We start from the raw sequence: 23182 nt of genomic DNA, 5'->3' as shown, positions 1-23182 counted from the left end.
CTGACTCTGGGAGGCGGGGCGGTGTCCCCAGCAGGCAGACGCCACATTCCTTTCTGGAGGCCACCCTCGCCTCCCAGCCGCAGCTCATCCTATGGGCCCCGGGCAGCCGTGGGTCTGGGATCCGCCCGCTGGTCTGAGGGCTCTGCCCGTACATGTGGGACCTCCCCAACCCCTGCACACCGAGGACCCCGAGAAGCTCCTTCAGCTCGGCCCTCTGAGCGGGCCTGTTTGCGTTTCCTGCTCTTCCCCGTGCCCGGCTGCGGTGGGTGATCTGGCTTCTTTGTGCTCTGCTCACTTTTAGGGGACGACAGGTGCTTCCTGTTCTCCGTCTCCCCCCGCATGGCCGTGTACACCTGCACGGGCTACAACGACCACTACATGTACCTGAATCAAGGGCAGCAGACCATCCCCAACGGCCTGGTAAGGATGGGGGCGGGGGCGGGGCGCGGCCCCCGCAGTGCCGTCCACCCCTTGGTGACAGCCCCGGCCCCGACGTGCCCCGGGGCATGCGCCTACTCGTCGGGCAGCGTGTGGTGTCCAATCCATCCTGCCCGGATCTCGGGGTGGTGACACCGGGAGCGACAGCCAGGACCGACCTTCTCCGTTGGAAAAAAAACAGGGCCTCTGTTGGGGTGTTTCTGGGCTTTGTGTGCAAACGACAGGTTCTGCCAGTTTCCTGGTCATCAGGTGGTTGGTCTGTGGCCTTTGTGGCTGGAGACGCCGCCCTGGAACTCGTGCCGGGGGCGGGGCTAGGCTCTCTGGACCCGTCAGGCTGGATTCAGCCGCAGGAAGAAGTGGGCAGGGGTGAAGCCCACAGGTGACGGTGGGGGACGTGGGGACAGGGCTGGGCGAGGAGCTGGGATGGGCACCCGCACAGATGCTTATCTCGGGTGCGAGAGGTGTCTCACGGCAGCCCCGGCCTCCTTCTCTTCCCCGCTGCTTAACGAAAAGCATCTCTTGGGAAATTTCCAGTTCTGATTTTGCAGCGCTGAGGGGCGGAGAAGGTGGGTCCACCTCATCGGTGTGGAACGGGCCCGAGCTCCTCCCCGGTTCTCTCTGGGGCTCCCTCGGGCCCCCCGATGGCCCGAGATGCCTTCTGAAAGGGCAGTTTGGTGTCGACAGGGGCGAGGGTCTTGGCCTCAGGGGGTCAGTAGTCGGCCGGCGGGGAGAGGCGGCCCCTGAGTGCGGCTGGAGTCTGCCCTGGTTCCTTGCTCAGTGTTAACTCCGTGCCCCAGGGCCCCGGGGTAGAGGCGGGGGTGGAGGTGGCATCCGGAGAAGGGGACCAGAGAGGTTGAACAGCGGTTCTGTTCCCACTGGCCTCTCGCCTAGAGCCGGATAGCATCCTCCTCTGCCCCCTGCATGCCTGCTCCAGCACAGGGGCCTGGGGCCCGGACACAGGTTTCCCAGCCTCGAGCGCTGGGTGGACCTCTCCCCTCATTTTATGGACTGCAGTCTCTGGGTCTGATCATCTGCATTCTTTTGTCCTCTGTTGTCACTTGCATTTCCTTTTAAGATATTTTATTTGTTTGGCCCCGCTGGGTCTTCAGTTGTGGGGGGCGAACCGAGCTGTGGCGTGTGGGATCTGGCTTCCTGACCAGGGATGGAACCCAGCCCCAGCCCCGCACTGAGAGTGCAGAGTCTTAGCCTCTGGACCACCAGGGAGGTCCTGACTTGTGTTTCCTGCCAGTGCAGCCCCGTGAGAAAGAGCCACTGGGTGGGACTCAGGACACCTGGATGAGTGTTCGAGGCACCTGCAGTGGGATCCTTCAGTTGTACCAATCCATATTATTTCACAGTTTAAAAAAAAAAGAAGAAAGTTGCATTCGCTTCCGCATGCCCTTGTGGCCTGAGGGCTGGGGTGGGCCTCGGGGTCTGACACACCTCCCTCCGCAGGGTATGGGAGGACAGCACGGTTACTTTGGGCTGTGGATCGACGTCGATTTCGGGAAAGGACACAGCAAGGCCAAGCCCACGTGCACCACGTACGGCAGCCCTCAGCTGTCGGCCCAGGAGGACTTCCAGTTCCAGAAGATGGAGGTGTGGGCGGTGGGAGATGCCCCAAAGGCAGAGTCGGTGAGCATGGGGGCGCTTCTCCCCTCTCTCGGTTTGATCCCTTGCACTCCTTTCACACCTCCACCTGGAGATGGTTTTTCCCAGACTTGTTTCCAGCAGCCAGAGGAATGCCTGTGGGTGCACAGCTGGGCGGAGAGTCCTGTCTGGGATCCGTGGGGGGTCTTCTAAAAGAACCACCCCAGGGATGTGGGGTCCCAGATGGATGGGGGCTCCTTTGTAAGCTGAGGAGGGTCTGGGGTCCCTTCCGAGTCCAAGGTTTAACGATGAGTTGTTGGCCTCCTTGCACCGCGCCACCTCCCAGTGATGGCCTCCCAGGGTCGGGGGGACACAGTGGGGGCGGGGCCATAGCCCCTGCCTCCTGCATTTCCCTTGTGGCATCAGTAGGGCCCCGCGCCTGCTCTGAGAAACGTGCCAGTGGCAGGACATCACCGGCTGGTTCTGGTCGCTGAACACACCCCTCCTTCCTTCTTCCCAAGGTCAAGAAAACCAGGAGCATTCTGGACATCGACCCCGAGGCTCGGGCCCTGCTGGAAGCCAGTGGGCGGGGCCGCCACAGCGAAGGGCTCCGGGAGGTCCCCGATGAGCCGTGATGACGGCCGGCGTGGGCCACCCTGGAGCCGGAACACAGCCTGCCGACCCTCCCGCGTCCCGTGGAGGCCTGACTTTGGTCCAGAGCGTGCGGGTCATGTCCCGGCGGTCCTGGCGGTGCCCAGTCCGCACAGAGTACAGTTCCTATGTTGCCATATGTCCATCGGTGGGGGTGTCTCCCCCCCGGAATCCCGAGCATACAGCTAGCAACCTGATCCTTAGACTTGGCTCGTCCCTAGGGATGAAATCCAAAGAGGACGCTGAGATGTTGAGACTGGCTGGAACTGCCATCTTTGGGGACTGGAGTTCTTGCAGTGGTGGAGGGGGAAGTTTCCACTCGCTGGGGGTCACTGGGCCTCTGCTCAGGCCCCCCAGTTAAGAGCCTTGAGGCTCCGTTTCTCCTTGTCAAGGGCAGAGGTGCTCAGCTGGGAATTCCTGTGCTTTGGGGAGTAGCTTCCTCTGATATGGAATTTCTGTATTTCTAAAAAAAAAAAAAGTGTTAGCAGTGTACTAATGGGGGAAATAGCAGGAGATTTTGAAGGTGACAGTGACCTGGGTCTTCAGTAAGGTTGGATGTCGGCCTTTCTCAGCTGTTTTAGGTGGGTCTGTGCTCGGAGCGCATGGGAAACCAGGAGGTGAGCAGAGCAGCAGAGTGGCGGTCCTGTTTCTGATGTAAACGTGGGCACACTCAGGGCTGAGAGTCGTGCTGATACACGTGTGGCCTGTCGCAGGAGCTGGGGGCGAGCGACTCGACAGGACCGGCCTGGGCTCCTGGCCTCCCAGCATCACCCCGTGCTGCCCCCCAGGGGATGGTGTGTACCTCGGCCTTGTGGACTTGCCGTAAACAGTGACCCTGCCGTGCTAGCGGAGATGTGGGTGGGCTGGGCCCCGTCCAGTCCAGCCCCGTCCCCCGGGGGTGGCTCATAGAACCTGACACACTGGGACTCGCGCTCAGGGGTGTTGCAGGCTCGGCCCTAAGACACCTGCCTCTGTCTTCCCCTGCTCCACGCTGTCCTGCAGACCTGACAATAAATGCTGCCTTATTCTCGAGTCGGCCCCGATTATAAGCCACAGCGAAGCGTGCTGTGTGCACTTGCGGGCTCTGCGTTTTCTACAGGAGGCTCATGAGACCTGCTGCTGAGCCCTGAGCAGAAAGCCTTGCAAACAGGCCTTCGCAAGGAAATGCACGCTCGCAACAGTGACACGCACGCTCCGTCCTGATTGACTTTCCTTATAAAAGGGCCAGTTTTAACAGCTTCTCAGGTGCATTCTGTGGCTTCCTGACTGATGGGAAGCAGACACAGGATGTTAGGATCCTCCGATATCCTTACCATAATCTGAAGAATTAGGCCCCGAGTCTTCAGTCTGTTACAGTCTTTTAATAAAAATGCAGTGGAATAATACTTCACTAATATTAGAAGGTCCATTCAATACCATTTACTGTCTGTGGCTGTCAGAGAGGCTGGAGGTGTCCGGGCCTGTATTTTCCTGCTTCGTGCCTCTTCTCACAAGAGTGCAGGTCATGCCCAGGGGCCTGATGGTTTCCCAGGACAGCTCAGCTATAGGACAGGAGTAGGTGCCCGGCCCAGGCGCTTGGTAACCCGGGTGATGTGCCCACGTGGGCGTGGGGCAGCCGTGGGACCGCATGAGCTGAGGGCCTGAGCGCACTGACCGGTGACCAGAGGAACCACGCCCCTCCTGGGCCTGGGAAACCCGCGATGCTAGTTTTAACACATGAGGAATTTGTTCTTTGATAAAAGGGGGATAAAAGCTCGGGTTGTAAGGGAGGCAGTCTCCCTCCCTTATCAGGAGACAGATCAGGGTCCCTGAAGGTGCTGGAAGGAAGGGCTGAAAAGTGCTCTGTGTTAAGTTTTTAACACATGGCTTTTAAACAACATAACTTTTTAAACAACTTTTCAAAGCATGGCTGTTGTTAACTTTTTTCCCACCATAGTTATTTTTCAGAAAATTTTTTCTTTCTATTGAAGGAAGGATGCTTTAAATTCTCTGCTGCTGCTAAGTCGCTCAGGTGTGTCCAACTCTGTGCGACCCCATAGACGGCAGCCCGCCAGGTTCCACCGTTCTTGGGATCCTCCAGGCAAGAACACTGGAGTGGGTTGCTGTTTCCTTCTCCAGGGCTTAAATTCTCTAGTGCTTCACACTTTTCAAAAAGTCTCACACATGATTTTGTAACCCCATAATTTTTCCCCACCCCCTCTATTGCCCCTCTCCACTGGTAACCCCTAGTTTGATCTCTGTATTTGTGAGCCTGCTGCTTTTTTGTTTGATTCAGTAGTTTATTTCTTAGATTTCATGTATAAGCAATACCAGACCATATTTATCTTTGTCTGACTTCACTTAGCACAATGCCCTCCAAGTCCATCCGTGTTGCTGCAAATGGCAGAACTTCATGTTTTTTTTAATGGCTGAGTAGTATTCCATGACACACACACACATCACATCTTCTTTATCCATTCATCTGTTGATGGACCCACTGTATTTTTTGATTAAAAGATTAGCTTATGCATACGTGGCAAAAGAGGTCAAAATACAAAAGAGTGTGACCTGAAAGCTAAGTCTAACCCCTGTGCCCCTCTAGCCTTTTCTTCCCTACAGGTAAAGTGTTACACACCCTGGTCTGTCCCTCACCTTTTTTGGGGTAGAAATGCCTCTGTATCTCCCACTTTGTTCTCCCCAACTGTGTGACGTCCCGTGAGATGGATGCCCCATTCTTTGCGGCGCTCAACCATCCCCGGCTTGGGAATGGTCTGTCTGTAACTGTTCGACGCTGGAGGGAACATCGTTTATGCTCGTCTGTCTGTGATTCTGTCTGGAGGATGCACCTTTCAAAGCCAAGTTACTGGATCCAAAGGTACATGCTTTTTTATCTAGATATTAACAAACTAACACACCTCTTTCAAGCTCAGTTTATACTTTTGAGACCTGGAGTGCCCATGGCCATGTTTTCACCAACTATTAAAATTTAGTTTTTGTGTACCTGGTGCTCAAAAACCGTTTTCTTCTACTACTGCTGTGCTTTCTAATCCTTCTCCTACATCTTTGCTCCATCCAAAATGTATTTCCTTTTTTAAAATTTTTGATTCTCTTTAACTTTTTTTTACTTTATATTGAACTACAGTCGATTTAGAGTGTTGTGTTAGTTTTAGACGTACAGCAAAGTGATTCAGTTTTATGATAAAAAGATGTAAAGCTATTTCTGTTACTACCTTTTTTTCCCCCTTCAAATGCTTGATTCTGTCTGATCTTTGGTAGCACTTTGACTACATCTGAAATGTTTGATAGGGGACTTTCCTGGCCGTCCAGTGGTTAAGACTCCATGGTTCCCCTGTAGGAACACAGGTGTGACCCCTGGTCGGGGCAGTAAGATCCCACATGCCAGGAGGCGCAGCCAGAATACTACCATCTTGATGGTCTTTTCACGATGGCACTAAATGCTGATGCATGTAGGCAGAACCGACACCGGCTGCTGCTGCTGCTTCCTCCCGAAGAACAGGAACATCCAGGTTTGCTGTGTAAATTTGTGGTCACTGCTGGCTCTGTGAGTGCTCTCTCCCCGACCCCCGCAAGCCGATGACTGAACACTGGGAGGCTCTCAACCTAGTTTCGTACCCAGTTACCTTGCTGAGTTCTTTTATCCAGTGGTTCTCGACCTTGAGCCCACATCAGAATCACCTAGAGTCCCCCCCCCCACCTTTTTTTTTTTTTTTTTAACAGAATAGTCAAAATTTTATTTTTTCTTAAAAGACATGTTTATGTAGATAGTAAAATGTCTGGAAGGTATATAAATATATACCAAGATCTTAATGTGTTACTTCTTCACGATGGAATGAAGTGACAGTTTTCTTCTCTACGTGTGCGCTTAGTCGCTCAGTTGAGTCCAACTCTTGTGTGACCAATTGGACTGTAGCCTGCAAGGCTCCTTTGTCCATGGAATTCTCCCAGGCAAGAATACTGGAGTGGGTTGCCAGTTCCTTCTCCAGGGGATCTTCCCGACCCAGGGATGGAACTCGAGTCTCCTGCACTGCAGGCGGATCCTTCACCCGCCTAGCCGTTGGGGATGTATCTTCTCTATAATAGGAAATATACTATTATATATCTCCAGAAACCATATTGCCTTTCCTCCTGCCCCCACACCCCAACCCTGCTGCCTGGAGAACAGTCCCTTGTTCCTTTGTACCACTTGATAGAATTCTAGGCATACAGTTGGACACAAACACAATAAATTTTATCGTTATCATTTTATCAGTTATAATTTCTAAGTCACCAAGAGTTAAGGTATTGTAATGAAGTGACTTGGCCAGGATCACACAACTAATTAAGGGTTTTGTGTGTGTGTGTGTGTGTGTGTGTGTGTGTTGTGTGTTAGTCGCTCAGTTGTGTCCGACTCTGCGACCCCATGGACTCCTCTGTCCATAGGGTTAATCAGGGTGAAATCTAGGGTTCATACTCCTAGTCTTCTTTCTTTTGAAAAAACTTTCATTTACATTTAAACACTTTTATAATAAAAAGAGGGAATATAATTCACCCCCAGAGTTTAGTAGTTCTGGGTAGGGATCTGAGAGTTGACATCGCTAATAAATTCCCAAGTGATGCTGCCATGGCTGGTGTGGGGAACCGCACATTGAGAACCACTGCTGGTCACTGCTTCTGATTATCCATGAATTCTCTGCGGGCCTGCAGCTATTAGGATCTTTTTTTTTTTTTTTTGTCTGAAAAAAATATTTTGCCTTAATTTTCAAAGGATTGTTCTTGCCTTTTTTTTAAAGATATTTTGACATTTTCCCCCAGCACTGTAAATCATCTTTCTATTATGTCTTGGCTGTGTGACTTCTCTTTTTTCCCTCCAGCTTTCCTGAGATATAACTGACATACAAGACTGTCCAGTTTAAAGTGCACACTGTGTTGATTGCACCTAGTAGGACGGCATACCTGGAAATAAGGATAATTTCCCTTCCTTTCTGATTTCTAGACCTTTCTTTTTTTCTCTTGGTATTAAAAATTCTTTCTGAATTTTATTAATAATGATGCACCCTTCTCTTTCTTGACTTGAAGTGATCTCAGGTGACCTCAGCCTGCAGCGGCTTGAAGCAGGGTTACGGTTCCTAGCCAGCGATGGAGGTCAGGTTGTGGCAGTGAGAGAGTGGAAGCCTAGCCCCCAGACCAGTGGTCAGGGACAGGGCAGTGCCAACTCCTGCCCAAGCCTCTGGCCTGCCCTGGAGATGTCGGTCTCACCAGCCCCAACAACCAGGTGAGCTAATTAATTCCTTAACACAAATGTCCTTCTCTCTTTCTCTGCTCTCCTTCTATGGTTTGCTTTCTCTGGAAACCCTGAGGGAGGGGGAGGCTACAGCTGTGGCCGCATTGCACGGCGGGTGGAGTTGTTTCTGGTTCCCCGTGGTCGGTTCTGCCTGGCCACAGATCTCTCTGCCATCTTTCAGCCGCAGGGGTGGACGTGTGTTGACAGCAGTCTTGGGGCCTCGCCTGGCGTTCCAGTGGTTGGGACTCCGCACTTCCACTGCAGGGGGCATGGGTTCCATCGCTCTGAGGGAACTAAGATCCCGTGTGCCACACAGTGTGGCCAAAAAAAAAAAAACCCCACCACCAACAAAAGCAGTCTTGGGGCTCAGGCTGTGGGAAGTCCTGGTTCTGGGGGGAGAGGCCACGCCCTGCTCAGCTGCAGAAGCCCAGGCCCTCTTTGCTGAGGCCGCTCAGGCCGTGACTGGCTCTGGCCACGTGCTCTGGGGTCACGAACACGAGGCTGTGCGTTCCCCACTTGGCCACTTGTAGGTAAGCGCAGATTAAAGCCAACAGAATGATCATCGGGCCCCCTGGCATCACCCTTAAAGACAGCCAGAGCCTCCATTTTGTGGATGAGGAGACAGGCAGAGTGACCAGAAGCCCAGACCCTGCCCCTGCTCCTCCGTCCCCAGCCCCCACCCCTTGTCCCCTCCTACCAGGGCCTGCGCGGTACCAAGCTATGGCACAAATACGGAGCCAGACGCGGTTCATAAAAATCACCATCATTTAATAAATAGTGCTGGCTCCTCATGGATCGTCCCGGGGCCCGGCAGCACGGAGCGGCGGATGCACACAGGGACCGAGGACTCAGGGCTGGGCCTGCACTCCCCACCGGCTCCCCAGGAACAGCCAGGTGAGCAGACCCAACACTGTCGTGTCCTCAGACACGTCTCGGAAGGGACGGAGCAGGCAGAGGGCCACAGTCACATAAAAATAGAGATTTAGGGACCTTTCCATGGGTCAGGGTCCACTATACATCTTCCTGGGGGGTCTGGGCTTTCTGGGCTCTGCAGCAGAACTTTTCACATAGCTTGAAGAGCTCTGACAAGATGAACACGGACGAGGCCAATCCGGTTAAAAGCAATAAATCTGCCAACAGACAAAAAGAGGAGAAGGTCAGAGAGTGCACGGCATACCCTCTGGTCCCTAGCCCCTCGATGCCCAGCACTGGCACAATGCCTGGCATGGCCACGGAGCTCTGTCCTCTAGTTTTGGGCAGTTGTAGACAGAGGTGAGGGGTCAGGACCCAGGAGCTGAGGGCCAGACTGTCCGTGCCCACTGAGGGGGCAGAGATCTCTCCAACCCAAGATGCAGAACACTGCAGAGCCAGCTCCACCAGGACCTACTGGTCTGTGCAGGCGGCTCTGATCTGGGCTTCCCTGGTGGCTCAGCGGTAAAGAATCTGCCTGCAATGCAGGAGATGTGGGCCAGGAAGATCCCCTGGAAAAGGAAATGGCAACCCACTCCCATATTCCTGCCTGGAAAAATCCCATGGACAGAGGAGCCTGGAGGGCTACAGTCCATGGGGTTGCAAAGAGTCGGACACGACTGAGCGACTAAACAACAGAGCTGGGCAGCAGGCCTGCCAACTTCGGCTGTAAAGAGAGCCTTCCTGGGGCAGACGCCCCAGGCCGTGGCTCCCGGTCCAGCCCCACCCTGACTCATCCAGGTGGCCTGGCCCCCGAGCCTCTGCGTGGCTCCCTGTTGTCGAGGATTCGTGACAGCCACGGTGCCTGGCACAGACCTCGCACTTCTTTAGACGAGGTAAGCTGATGGAATTCCCAGTGGATGGAAATAGCTGTAAAAACATTGTTTTTTTCTTTTGTCTGCACTCCCAGTGACCCTGCTTTTTAGATTTCGGGGAAGAAAAAGCTGAGAGTCCCCAGGTATTTAGCATCCTTGTCTCCACCACCTCAGACACAACCAATGGTTTTATGGTCCTCAGATCCTGGGCAGGGCCGGCAGTCTCACCAGCCCCCTTGCCCGCTGGGATCTGAGGTCCCCAGTGGAAGGCTGGGCCGGTGGTCACCCCGGAGCCCTCCCCGCACAGGCTCTGCTCACTGCCGCTCCCCAGGCCTCTTCCTCCCTCTCTGTTCCTGCCCGTCAGTGTTTCAGGCATAGGAGGCCCAGTCACCCTGCACGGCTTTCACGGAAAGATGGTGGGGCTGCCAGAAGCCTGGGGCTCTGCCCGGGGCTGGTGTGCTTGGGACCTGGAGGGCCGCAGTCTCTACGTGTGGCCTTCTCAGCAGGAACTGCCGGCCAGCCCAGTCCGGTCTCCAGGTAAGCAGGGTCCCTGTCACACAGGCCCCACTACAGGCCCCAGCAGGCTGACACACTCCTAGGCCTGGGCAGCACGTTAGAGGCTGAGCCAGCATAGACCGTGGTCCATCCGGCTGCCCCGGGGCCTCCTGTCCCAGGATGGGGAGGGGGGTGGCCAGGGTGTTGCGACCCCTCTGCCCTCCCCTGACTCCCAGCAGGGGCTCCAGCCCCTGAGTCTCACGCCTTCTCCAGGCCTGCGTGGCGTCCCCCCATCCTGCCCGGTGCTCGTGTTCAGGCACGAGCCCAGTCCCCTGGGGACAGGACGGCCCCTCGAGGTGACTTCACGCCCTGGGCAGGCAGTGAGGATATTCCTCATGAGCCCTCCCACTCACCCAGCGCCCCCAGGCTCTCCGTCTGGAAGACCCTCTGCAGGGGCGGCGTGTAAATGACGGCCAGCTGTCCCAGGATGGAGCCGAGCACGGAGTAGAGGAACGTGCGGTTCCGGAGGAAGCCGATCTCGAAGATCAGCTTGGTCTGTGGGGAGAAGGGCACAGTCAGCACACACGAGCCGCTGGAGCACTCGGGCCGGGAGGCTGCGATCCCGTCCTGCCGGGGGCTCACCTGGGAGCGGCAGGTCAAGGCGTTGAAGAGGTCAAAGAACACGAAGCAGGTGAAGGCCATGGTTGTGGTGCGCGGGGTGCTTGCCCTGTCCTCGGGCATCTGGAACACGAGTGCACGGGGTGAGGAGGTGCGGGGGAGACGGGGGACCCAGCTTTCAGGACCACTGTGTTAGAACCTACACCTGGCTGAGCGCCTGGGCTGGACAAAGGTGGGCCTCTCCACCTTCCTGAGGTCAGGATGCAGGAAGGAGGCAATCCGCGCCTCTTGGGGTGGGATGGGGGCACGCTCGAGAAAAGCTGAGAAGTGGGGGTGATCCAGTGTCCCAGCCAGCCCCTCTCCTGCACACAGGTGATCGGGTGCCTGCCTCACACGCCTGCCTGATTCTCTACCTAGGTCACTGGCGCTCTCAGCACAGGGGTGCCTGAACCTGCGGGGCCACAGAAAGGTGACCCATGGAAAGACCCCCCTGCCTACAGAGGAGAAAAGACAGTCTCTTCAGACTGGATGGCTATAGGTAAGAGAGTGAAATCAGAACATTCTCTAACACCACACACAGAGATAAATTCAAAATGGATTAAAGACCTAAATGTAAGACTGGATACTGTAAAAATCCGAGAGGAGAACAGGAAAAACACTTGACATAAACCACAGCAACACTTTCTCTGATCTTCCTCAATGAAAGTAACAACGAAAAGAAACACATGGGGCCTCAGTAAACTTGCTTCAGAGTGTGAAATGTAACACAGCAGGGGCTTTTGTGAGTTTGACGTCCAGGAAGGAAGGGCCCGCACCTGGAAGCTTTGGCACCTGCTGCCCAGGCCTCCCAGGGCTGGCTGACCCTCAGGCCCAGCAGACCTTGGTCCAAAAGGTAAGTCTGTTGCTTTGTAAAGCCGTTTTAGTGTCCTTGACCAAACGCATTCCTGCTGAGATGCAAGAGGCATCGTCGTGTGGATGAATAGAGGGTTGCTTTCAAGCCCTGAGACCCTGAGTCAAAGAGCTTGACTTTTCCATGTGTTTTTAATTGGAGGGTAATTGCTGAACAGTGTTTGTTGATTTCTGCCATACAACGCCGTGATTCGGCCGTGACTATGCACATACCGCCTCCCTCCTGAACCACCATCCTAGGTCGTCACAGAGCTGAGCTCCCTGAGCTACGCCGCAGTGTCCCACTACATGTCTGTCTGACACCGGTAAAGTGGATGTTTTAGTGCTGCTTCCAAGAGCTGGATTCTCATGGAACATTTCTCTGAGGACTTTTCCAGTTGTCCTTGATATTTCTATGCAATGAGGAGTGTCCAGTTTTCAAGTCTTAACAGCTACTTCTGGGGACTTGGCCCCATCTCTGGGATTTGAATGGGACTCATGGCCCATCTTCCTGTCTTAGAAGCTTACAGTGATCTCTGCTCCCCTTGGGGACTCCTCTCTTTCTCGCCTTACAGTTTGCCGCTTAGAGTGGAGGCTCAGCAGGCAGGGTGACGGCGCTGCCCGTTCTTTCTGGACCTCTGGCAAAAGGGAATGAGCAGGGAAGAGCACCGCTCCCCCCCAAGGCTGGGCGTCTTGGTGCGTGCTGTCCACAGCCCTCCACTGTGCTCGGAACCCTTTGCCAGTGTACTCATCTCTTTGGAGATAGACATGTTAATTTTCTTTTGCACAATACTTAGTACAATGTCTGAATTACTAACATTTAAAATATTTCCTTTCTTAACTCCCCCATTTGCTTTGCTCGCAGCCTAATATGTTCCTTCATTTGGCAGAATTCTGCAACGTCACCCACCACTGAGATTGCTCGGTCCCTGACGTATTGCTATTGATTTGTTTCTGGCAGTAGCTTGACCTAAAATGTGTGTAACAAGCAGGCGTTTTATGATAAAGCTGTTGTGTCGTGTGTGCTGTGTGTGGAATGCAGAGAAAGATCCAGATTCCGCGTGACAGTGCCAAAAAATATAAGTAGCCATTGTGCAAATCCCAGCAGGGCTATTTCTCTTTCGTGGCCTTTTAGACTTTCGTTGCCCTAAAATTTCATTTTATTGGAAGCCTGCATTTTCCACCTGGTATTTCTTGACAGGATTTTTTTTTCTACTTTAGTTTCTAAAATTCCGTATTTCAAGAAAGAAAACACTTTTGCACAGAAAAGTAAGTCATCAGCAGATGAAAAGACAACCCTCAGAATGGGAAAAAATATTGTCAACTGAAGCAACCGATAAGGGATCAGTCTCCAAAATATACAAAAACCCAATAAAAAAATGGACATAAGAACCAAATAGACATCTTCCCAAAGACAACGTACAGATAGATGGCCAAGAGGCACATGAAAATATGCTCAACATTCCTAATTATTAGAGAAATGTAAATCAAAACTACAATCAGATACCACCTCCTACCAGTCAGAATGCCCATCATCAAGAAGTCTATACACACTGGAGAAGGTATGGAGGAGGGCAGCCCTCTTACACTGTGGATGGGAATGTAAAAACTAAAAATAGAATTAAGATCCAGCAGTCCCATTCCTGGGCATATATCTGGAGAAAATCACAATTTGAAAAGATACATGCGCCCAAATGTGAATGGTAGCAGCACCATTCACAATAGCTAAGACATGGAAGCAGCCTAAGTCTCCATCAGCAGAGGAATGGATAAAGAAGGTGTGGTGTGTATGTGCATATATATTTTATATAATGGAATATTACTCAGCCATAAAGAATGAAATAATGCCATTTACAGCAACATGGATGGACCTAGAGATTACCATCCTAAGTCGGACAGAGAAAGACAAATACGATATTGCTGGATGTGGAATCTAAAAAAAAATGATTCAAATGAACTTATTAACGAAACAGACTCACAGACTTCAAAAACAAACTTAATGATTACCAAAGGGGAAATGTGGAGGGATAAATTGGGACTTTGGGATGAATTTATATATAAGGACTTACTGTATACAGCACAGGGAACTCTACTCAATATCCTATAATAAACTATAAGGTAAAAAAAAAAATCTGAAAAAGGATGAATGAATGTACGTATGACTGAACCACTTTGCTGTACACCTGAGGCTAACACAACTGCTGAATCAGCTGTACTCCAAGATAAAAGTTTTTAAAAAAGGTAAGGTCTCCCAAATAGCCACCTCCTGGGACTAAAACAGGAGTTTCTCTCAGAGCTGAGGTTGTTTCCCAGGGGTAACAGCAAGCAGGAGAGGCACCGGGTCCCCTTCTTTCTCTGCCACCTCCGCCCACCGCCTGCTGCCCCTCGCCCACACCCCATGGAGCCTGAGCCCCGGGGGCGGGGCCTCACCGCCGTGCCTAATCAAGCCCGCGAGGATGCCCTCACCTCCTTCCAGAAGATGAAGAGGGTCCCGCTGATGATGGTGGTGGCCGAGAGGAGGATCCGCAGGACAAGGGCTCGGCTCAGGATCTGGTCCTTGACGTTCCGCGGCGGCTGCCGGAGTGTGTCCTTGTCCACTGGCTCCACACCCAGGCTGCTCGGGACAAAACCGGACGCTTTGAAATAAACCACTGAAGAGACGTGCAGAGGTCGAATGCACAAGGTCATGGTGAAGTGACGCGCCAGGGTCCACGTGGAAGGCCTGGACGGGCGTGTGCAGCGCCTCCAGGTCGTCTCGGCCCCTCCCGTCTTGGTCCTCTGCCCCCTCCCTCATCGCCCGGCTCCCCTCGGTTCCTCCCTGGGTACCCATCACGGCCTGGACCCTGTGGACAGCCCTGCAGGTCTTCCACCTGCGGGGCCACAGAAAAGCCCGCCCTCGGCCGACCTAATGATCCTGAACAGCGCCTGGCCACCCCATCACCTGGGGGACCGTTCCACCCCAGCTTGGGCCTGGCCTCGTCCCAGTTGGCCTGGAGAAATGGGATCTGCCTTCAGCCAACTCTGAAATAGGATCAGCCAGCAGGGCGGTGTGGGGACACCAAGGAGGTAGCACGCTGGGGGAGACCCCTCCTAGGCAGATATGGCTGGGGTCCATCTGTGCTCACACCCCGTTCCCAGGAAGAGCATGGAGAAGAGGTAAGCCTCTGGCCATGGGGGGGATGAAGCTGTCACTGGCGATTAGATCAGTAATAGTAACACTTCAATGGCCCCACCTACCCTGTGCTCAGACACAGGGAAGCCCCTCGTGTGCTCACGCAGGCCTCCCCACCTCCAGAGCCCATCCTGCCTCCTGTGTCACTCTGCTGGCCTCACATCCCCTTCTCACTCATCCAGCCACTATTTCCCTAAGCGCCTGCTGTGTGCCGAGCACCACTGCAGAGCCGAGGACCCTGCAGGGAACAAAGCCTTCCCCCACAAAGCTGACATCCTACAGGGGAGATGGATTATGATCAGATAAACAATGAAATAGTTTCCCCTCTAGGCAAAAATAAAGCAGGGTAAAGTGGCTGGGAGGGAGGAGGCTGCTGCTAGGGTAATCAGGGAGGACTTCTTGGAGGCAGTGACCAGAATGCAGGTAGCCCAGGGAGAGCCTTTGAGGCAAAGGGTTTGCCACTGCCCGGCCAGCCCACCAGATGCCTCCTCCCGTGCTCAGTGTGTACCCCTTGTTGTGTCCCCCCGGCACGTCCCCGCCAGCCCACTGCCTCACCTCTGTGCTGGCGGCCCGTCCATGATGATGTTGATCCACAGGATCTGCATGGCATTGAGGGGGTTGGGCAGGTTGCACACGGTGGACAGCGTGATGAGGCTCAAGGCCGAGATGCTCCTGCAGGGCACACACACGGCAGGTCACCAGCTGCTCCCAGACCCGGCCACTAGGGGGTGCCGGCCTGGACTTACGTGCTCAGCTGAAAGCGGACAAAGTTCTTGATGTTATGAAAAATCCCCTTGCCTTCCTCCACTGCGTTCCTGCAAGAGAGGAGAAAGCGTTTACTGACAAAGACGGCAGGGTGGGAAGGGTCAGCCAGCTCCGTCAGTTGCTAAAGGAAGCGATGGTCTCCTTGCTGGCATCCTCGGGAACGGTAGAGGAGGGGGCTGTCCTAATAGGCGTCACCAGCCCCTGGGGATGGGTCCCCGAGCCACGATCACCCTTCTGTCTGAAGACTGCACACAGATCATTCTCTCACCTAAGCCCTGGGACCCCAGCCCTCACCCAGGATTCCCAAAGTGCCTCCTGCCCCTCGGCGATTCACCCAAGAGAACGGGCCCCTGACCCTGCTTTCCGTGGGGTGGGCCTGGGGACGCCGTGCACATCCACCGCAGCAGAGCAGGGGGCCGCCACCCCAGGTGTTTCTGTGACTAAGGAACCACCTGAAGGGCGGCTTACATGATGGCCGAGAACTCGTCGTCCACCAGGATCATGTTGGCGGCCTCCTTGCTGACGTCCGTCCCCGTCTGCCCCATGGCGATGCCGATGTCCGCCGACTTCAGGGCGACCGCGTCGTTCACCCCGTCCCCGGTCATGGCCACAATCGCCCCTGTCTCCTGCAGAGCCTTCAGAAAGAGGAGCCCAGGGAGGGGGGGCTGCAGCCTGAGCACCTGCCTTCCAGACCCTTCTCTCCCATCGCCCCTCATCTCCCTCCACATCAGGCGAGCCATGACCCTCTCAGCCTCAGCTTTTCCATCTGCAAAGTGGGATCACAGCCCCTCCTTTTCAGGGCTGTGGTGAGCCCTAAACTAAGACCACAGAGGGGACAGTGCCTGTGTCATCCATCACCATGACAACAAAAACTGGCCACCTGCTTCTACAAGGATGAAGTAACCAGCCACTGCAGCCGCTGACCTTCCACACACCCCAAAAGCAGCTCAGGGTGGAGATGAGGAGTGAGGGAGAAACCCACAGAACAGGCTAGCTATTTTCAGGAGCGGATGTTACGAGCCTCGATTCTTACATCCTTTCATATCCAGAAAAGCGCTAAAAAGTCATCATCAGAGACATCTGCTCCTCGTGACTAGCACCAAGCCTCCGCTACAACGCGTGCCGTCAGCACGGCACCAGAGTCGCATGTCTGGTGTCACAGCGTCCCTCCATCTGTCCTCCCCGCCCTGGGCGGTTCCTCAGCACTACCTGAGGTGCTGTCTCTGGGCTATCATCCTCATTCTGCCTCAAGTAAAACTCACAACTCCCACGGTGTGCTTCATTTTTTTCAGTTGACAACCATTAACAAAGAATAATCAGTTTGTCCCCATGTGAATCCATGTCGTGCCCAATAGGTATTAATATTTTCTTTGAAGAATGACTGGCACAGAGATTCACTCTGTAGAACTAAAAAACCCCCAAGTAACACAGAAGAGAAAAACACAAGCATTAAAGAGCAACTTTTCAAAGCATCCGTGTGCAGGAAAAGCACACGTCTGCAGGAGTCTCTCACTCCAGCCCTCTTGTTTTTGAAGCACCGTCACACCAGCTCTTCCTGGGCACTGCTGTGGGCCAGGCAGCTGTAAAGGCTTCACGGGCTGGCTTCGTTTCACCCTCTTCTCTCCTGCCTTGTGAATTAGCTGGTATTGCTCACATTCTCCCCAGTTTACAGATGAGGAAACTAAGGCCTGGAGTTAATACACCAAATTAATACACCAAGAAGCACCCAACTAACCAAGGCTGGCCTCTGCGTTCCTCCCTTTGCACCACCCAGTTCCCATTCCCTGCCTTTGGTGGACACAGCACAGGGCCTCCCCAGTTCTCCTCTCCCCAGAGGCTGGGGCAGCTGCCCTGGGGCCCCCACTGGGCCACCCGTGAGCAGAGCCACCCCCCGCCCCCCACCCACCTCGAGCTGTGCCCCGAGGGACCAGAAGAGGCACACGACTGACCTTGATGATTTTGAGTTTGTGCTTTGGGCTGGTCCTGTAGAAGACGGACACCTGGAGCCGGAGCCGGAGAGGACGGAGCATCAGTGCTGAGGACGGGGCAGCCCCGCCCTGCCCCCGCCGGCGAGCCCCGGGGGGGACCCCACCTTCCCGATGTGCTCGGCCAGCTCTCCCTGCTCCGCGCTTTCCACCTCTTCCCCGGACATGGCGCTCAGCTTCCCGTTGCACAGACCGACGTTCCTTCCTGGGACGGGAAGGGGATGGTCCCTTCTGAGGGCCTGAGCCTGTGGTCCCTGCCCTCACCCCTCACTGCGCCTGCCTGACATCTGGCCCTGCCTTGGCCACTGGGAGAAACAAGAACAAAACCACCACTGCTCCAGTTGGAGAGCACCTGCTATGCTGTGCGTGCGCTCAGTTGTGTCCGACTCTGCGGCCCCGTGGACTGCAGCCTGCCAGGCTCCTCTGTGCATGGGATTCTCTAGGCAGGAATACTGGAGCGGGTTGCCACTCCCTTCTCCAGGGGGTCTTCCTGACCCAGGGATCGAACCTGCATCTCTTGCATCTCCCGCACTGCAGGCTGATTCTTTACCCCTGGTCCCACCTGCTATGGTATGTGACCTTAATTCCATCCACAGAACAAACTGGCAATGAAGGCCTTATGATCCCCACTTCAGAGATGAGGCAACTGAGAGGGAGGTGGTTTTCCCAAGGTCACAGGGCAGCTAAGTGCTAAGACTGGACCCGCCATGGTTCTTTCTGTCTGATTCCAGAGTCTGTGATCTTCCCCCAGTGCCAGGCTGCCTCAAGACAAGAGGGGGAAGAAGACCAAGGTGTGACACCCCTCCCAACAGTAATAAACGCAGTAGGAGGAGGAGGGGGGAGCTGGTCCTCTGCCGAGGAAGAGCCTGAGGGTCAGAGTGGCTCACTGGTTTGCTCAGGGCACACGGCTAGTGGCACAAGGCAGACTGGGCCTGTGGAGATGAGGTGTGATCGTGGGTGGACGGACAGCCGGAGCACACAGAAGCTTCTCAGTGTGCACGAGGTCCTTTCCTCTTTGGGACAACCTGCCGATGTTTGAGAGACAAACACCCACTCGGGCGGTGGGATGTGGGTCCTTGAGCCTCAGAAATCTCTCCCTAGCACGTGGAAGGCAGGCGTGAGCTCTGCTGACCAGGTCCCTCGAGGAATAAGCACTGGTGGTGGCCCGTGCCCTCCACCCCTCCCCGGGTACCTATCGCCAAGGCCGTCTCCAGAGCATCCCCCGTTATCATCTTCACGGACAAGCCCGACTCCGAGAGAACCTGGACTGCTTCCTTCACGCCAGCCCTGGGAGGGTCGATGATTCCGATGAGACCCAGAAACGTCAGCTTTCCCAGCTCAGGCCCGGAGGCCAGGGCCAGCACTGTGGACAGAGCAGGTAGGTTTGGAAAACTTTCGTCCCCAGTCGGCCCGGCCCCCACCCCATCCGCGAGGGGCTGGGCCCTAAGTTCCTGGACCACAGTGGGAAGGGAAGGTATTCTCAGTGGTCCTCAGGCCCGTGCAGGCCAGCAGCTTTTGACGGCTCACCCACGATGGGGAGCAGGGCCAGCGACAACGCGCCCCATGAGAAACGGGACCCTGTCCACCGGCGGCGGTGTCCCACCCAAGGGAAGCAGCCAGGAGAACGCCTGTGGGCTGGCACACGGGACGTTTCGACAGCCTGCTGTCTCTCATTGCTCTGCCCTTCTCGGTCACTGCCAGCAGACTTGGGGTGGCAGCTACCAAGTCACAAAAAGTGTACGGGAGGAACACAGGCGAGAGGACAGTGTTTCAGCAGCACAGAAGCCAGGCCCGGCTCGGGACAATGCTCTGAAGAGGGTGCTATGAGAACTGACCTTACTGTGTCACCTTACTGATACTGGAGGGAGGCTGTGGCCAAGAAGTTTCAGCTGTGACCCCTCGGTCATCAAACTGTGCTGGAGATGCAGGGGGCGTGTACCAGTGATGCTGGGGACATGTACCAGTGATGCAGGGGCCGTGTACCAGTGATGCTGGGGACAGGTACCAGTGATGCAGGGAGCGTGTGCCAGAAATGCAGCGGGTGTGTGCCGGTGATGCTGGGGGAGTGGGCCGGAGATGCAGGGGGTGTGTGCTGGAGATGCAGGGGATGTGTACCAGTGATGCTGGGGACGTGTACCAGTGATGTAGGGAGCGTGTGCCAGAGATGCAGGGGTATGCGCCAATGATGCTGGGGGAGTGTGCCAGAGATGCAGGGGGTGTGTGCTGGAGATGCAGGGGGCATGTACCGGTAATGCTGGGGACGTGTACCAGTGATGCTGGGAACATGTACCAGTGATGCAGGAAGTGTGTGCCGGAGATGCAGAGGATGTGTGCTGGAGATGCTGGGGACGTGTACCAGTGATGCTGGGGGCATGTGTCGGGGATGCAGGGGGTGTGTGCTGGAGATGCAGGGGGTGTGTACCAGTGATACAGGGGGCATGTACCAGTGATGCTGGGGGCGTGTGCCGGGGATGCAGGGGGCATGTGCCGGAGATGCAGGGGGCGTGTACCAGTGATGCTGGGGACAGGTACCAGCGATGCTGGGGACAGGTACCAGTGATGCAGGGGGCGTGTACCAGTGATGCTGGGGGCGTGTGCTGGGTATGTAGGGGGTGTGTGCCAGAGATGCTGGGGGTGTGTGTCAGTGATTTGGGTGCCATGCCTCCCTTCCTACCTACCCTGCTAACCTCTGTCCCAGAGATCTGCCACACCCTACCTTCAACACTTGTCAGCGAGCTACTAGCAATTTATAATTTCTGCCCCCTGCAAAGAAAAACTAAGGCAATTGAAACCAATATAGCAAGCCAATGCTGCTCAGTTTCCCCTGAGGGAGTACACATGTTCCAGAGTGTTTTTAGACACTTTCTCTGATAACAGACAGGCTGGCACATGACAGCAGGGAGTCTTACTTAATGTTCAGCCCATCAGAGAAGGTGTCGGCTCTGGTGCAGCAAGCTGGAAATGGCCAAGAAATGAAATGTCTGTTCATTTACAAGAACCGTGGCTTTTCCTGAAAGCAGGCCTTGAGCAAGATGACCAATCAGGAAAATCAACGTTTCTGGGGCGGCCCGTTCACACGTCTTAGAAAACTCAGGACCTCTCTTCGCACACACGAGGTTCATCTGGGTTAACGGGTGTCATCTGGCGGCTAGGATGTGGAGGGCATCCTATGCTTCATCTGCCCAGGAGGGTCCACCCTGGCTTTGCCCCCATCAGCGCTCTACCTGACGCCCCTCTGATCATTACTGTGTTGACCAGGGACCATGCGTTATGACGCTTGAGAAGTCAGCATCATGTGCAGACTCAGAGTAGGGCTGGGAGCACAGCCACTGACCTCGCAGGCCCAGGGATCCCATCTTCTTCTCCTCCTGCTGGCAGAAGGCTCGCTGCTGGGGCGTCAGCGGCAGGGGGATGCCCCCATGGTTGTACATGGCGCAGTAACGAATCACCTCCTCAAAGGCCCCCTTCATGAAGTACATATCTTCCCGCTCCTTGGAAAATACAGAGGGGAAAACATTGGCGGTCACTGCCTGCTTCAGCTCCTGGTGACCATCACCTCGTCCACACGGAGATGTTCACGGCGGGGTCATTGATCTGTTTCCGTTAACGATGATGATCTGGGATAAATGACCCCACCTGGAAGAGAAGTTATAGGAAGTCCACGTGATGGAACCACACGCAGCCCAGAGAGGGCTGATCTGTGACCCGGACACCCGCCCCCTGCATCAGGGCCCCTGCTCAATTGTTGCTCAGAGCATCCACATGTTTCATGAACTGGTCATATCCCAGCTTTTACATGTGTGACTGACTCCTAGGTGTCCAGTTCAGGGAGACTTCCGAGCGAGGGAGGCACCATGAACCTGGCTTATGAGGATGAACCCAAACGAGCAGCTGACCCTTTTCTGGTGTATCTGTTAAGCTCCGTCTCCCCTAGACCGTAAGCTCCAGGCGGCCGGTGCCTTGTCAGTATGAGCCCCAGCCCTAGCACCGCGCCCACTTGCTCATGGTGGACGGTGAAGGCACTTGTATGCACTGACACGGAAAGCTGGCCCGGATGTCACTTAAGGGAAAAGAGTCAGCTACACACTACACGCAGCAGGACCTGCTTGAGGGACTGGCACCCACGTGCTGCTGCTGCACCTGCAGATGCCGGAAGGCTCGATCTCCGACTGAGGGGCAAGTGGGGACGGGGTGGGCAGAGAGAGGAGAGGGCAGGATGGTCAGAAGGGTCCACTTTTTAAGTCACATTTCTATCATTTTTTTTTTCAATGAAAATATATTATCATTGCCTTAGGGGGAAAATAAGATTTGAAGGTATTATAACATTGAATAAAGTCCAGAACGCCTCTTAAGCACCAGGAATCTATATTATACTTGTCCACTCACGGCAAAGACTTGGGATAAGCTAGCTGAGCTGCCTGCCACCGTGAATGAGATGGAAAATCTCAGCATAGACAAGACATGGCAGGTTCCAGCAAGAGCAGAAAGTTTGGAGCAAAAGGTGGAAGGCAATAAAAATCTTTTTAAAAGAGAAAGAAAAGGTGTTTTTTTGTTTTTTTTTTTTTTCAGTAGAAGATCTGAAAAGCTACAGAAAATTTAAAAAAAGGGGAGGGGGAAGATAGGGTGGGCTATCTCACCCAGGGATAGCTGGTAAGAGGTTGGTACATATTCCCCTTGGTGGCTTAGAACATACACATGCACACACATGTGAGGTCATCTGTCTATGGTGGACACTAGGGGGTGCGTCCAGGATCGTTCCCCCATTGCAACAGTTACATGAGCTCATACGTGTAAAGAACCCAGCATGAGAGCAATGTGACAAAAGGAGCCCAAGTTAGCAATGGGCTCAGCGTCATCAGTAGGAGCCTGTACGCACTCTGGTAGGAATTACTCAGTGACCGTACTGCAGGCCGCTGAGTCTCATACGCGAACTCACATCAGAACCCCCAGCAAACACAGACGACTGGATTCCACCCCTGGAACGTCTGATGCAGTGAGTCTGGGGTACAGCCTGAGAATCTGCATTTCAAACAAATCCCAAGGAGATGCTGCTGCTGGTCTGGGACCCCACTTTGAGGACCAGAGATTCAGAAGACAATCCCGAAAGTGGCCCCAAGATACTCAGAGCTTTCATCGCCATCAACTGTATTTTCACGTCTTCGGATGTCATAGAAGCAGCTGGGAACTTGAAACGCATCTCCTGACCTCTGCATTTTGCTTTGCTGGGGTGGGGGTGGGGGCTGGAAGGGGGAAGAGAGGCAACCTCACCTCGTTCTTGGAGCTGCACTGAACCGCCATCCACTTCTGCTCCGAACTGAACGGGATCTCTCTCTTTCGGACGTATGAATCTTTAATATCGCCTAAGTCCATCTGGGGTAATAAATGCGATGTTTTCAGTGAGTCATCCTAAACCAATTTCTATGCAAAGCTCGGTCCATTTAAATTATTCATTATTCAAACCACCTCGGGCAGATGAGAAATCCAAGCGTTTAGGTCACGGAGAAAGGCCATGGGGTTTCTGCCAGGAGGAATGTTT

The 23182-nt window shown here is 54.4% G+C and overlaps 2 protein-coding genes and 1 long non-coding RNA gene across 8 annotated transcripts in view; 2 read left to right on the top strand and 1 right to left on the bottom strand.

Annotated features, from left to right (window-relative positions):
- Nucleotides 1–5658, top strand: part of MEAK7 (MTOR associated protein, eak-7 homolog) — a 62811-nt gene extending 57153 nt beyond the window's left edge. For 3 of the 5 annotated variants that reach the window (XM_055553960.1, XM_055553958.1, XM_055553956.1), the window contains 3 exons: nucleotides 302–420; nucleotides 1894–2073; nucleotides 2550–5135. In XM_055553960.1, coding sequence (XP_055409935.1) covers nucleotides 302–420; nucleotides 1894–2073; nucleotides 2550–2663 — 413 coding nt within the window. In that variant the 3' untranslated portion in view covers nucleotides 2664–5135. Of the gene's footprint in view, nucleotides 1–301; nucleotides 421–1893; nucleotides 2074–2549 lie in introns of all 5 variants that reach the window. The other 2 variants (XM_055553957.1, XM_055553959.1) reach the window with 2 other exon arrangements.
- A 3028-nt stretch (nucleotides 5659–8686) lies between these two features.
- The window catches only part of ATP2C2 (ATPase secretory pathway Ca2+ transporting 2), a 77518-nt gene continuing 63022 nt past the window's right edge, over nucleotides 8687–23182 (bottom strand). The window contains exons 16-27 of one of the 2 annotated variants that reach the window (XM_055553954.1): nucleotides 22915–23016; nucleotides 20981–21137; nucleotides 18839–19009; nucleotides 17754–17851; nucleotides 17611–17661; nucleotides 16130–16296; nucleotides 15643–15711; nucleotides 15452–15568; nucleotides 14191–14338; nucleotides 10861–10959; nucleotides 10632–10773; nucleotides 8687–9069 (exon numbers count right to left, since the gene is read on the bottom strand). In XM_055553954.1, the coding sequence (XP_055409929.1) occupies nucleotides 8951–9069; nucleotides 10632–10773; nucleotides 10861–10959; nucleotides 14191–14338; nucleotides 15452–15568; nucleotides 15643–15711; nucleotides 16130–16296; nucleotides 17611–17661; nucleotides 17754–17851; nucleotides 18839–19009; nucleotides 20981–21137; nucleotides 22915–23016 (1440 nt within the window). In that variant the 3' untranslated portion in view covers nucleotides 8687–8950. Of the gene's footprint in view, nucleotides 9070–10631; nucleotides 10774–10860; nucleotides 10960–14190; nucleotides 14339–15451; nucleotides 15569–15642; nucleotides 15712–16129; nucleotides 16297–16369; nucleotides 17350–17610; nucleotides 17662–17753; nucleotides 17852–18838; nucleotides 19010–20980; nucleotides 21138–22914; nucleotides 23017–23182 lie in introns of those variants that run through there. The other variant, XM_055553955.1, reaches the window with a different exon arrangement.
- On the top strand, nucleotides 10638–14214 carry LOC129632389 (uncharacterized). The gene is made up of 3 exons (XR_008704489.1): nucleotides 10638–10909; nucleotides 11254–11374; nucleotides 12946–14214. It is a non-coding gene; the product is annotated as an uncharacterized LOC129632389 (long non-coding RNA).

The sequence above is a fragment of the Bubalus kerabau genome, chromosome 17, assembly GCF_029407905.1.
Source record: "Bubalus kerabau isolate K-KA32 ecotype Philippines breed swamp buffalo chromosome 17, PCC_UOA_SB_1v2, whole genome shotgun sequence".
Lineage (NCBI taxonomy): Eukaryota > Metazoa > Chordata > Mammalia > Artiodactyla > Bovidae > Bubalus > Bubalus kerabau.
Note: the sequence above shows the minus strand (reverse complement) of the source record. Positions and strands in the feature narration are given on the sequence as shown.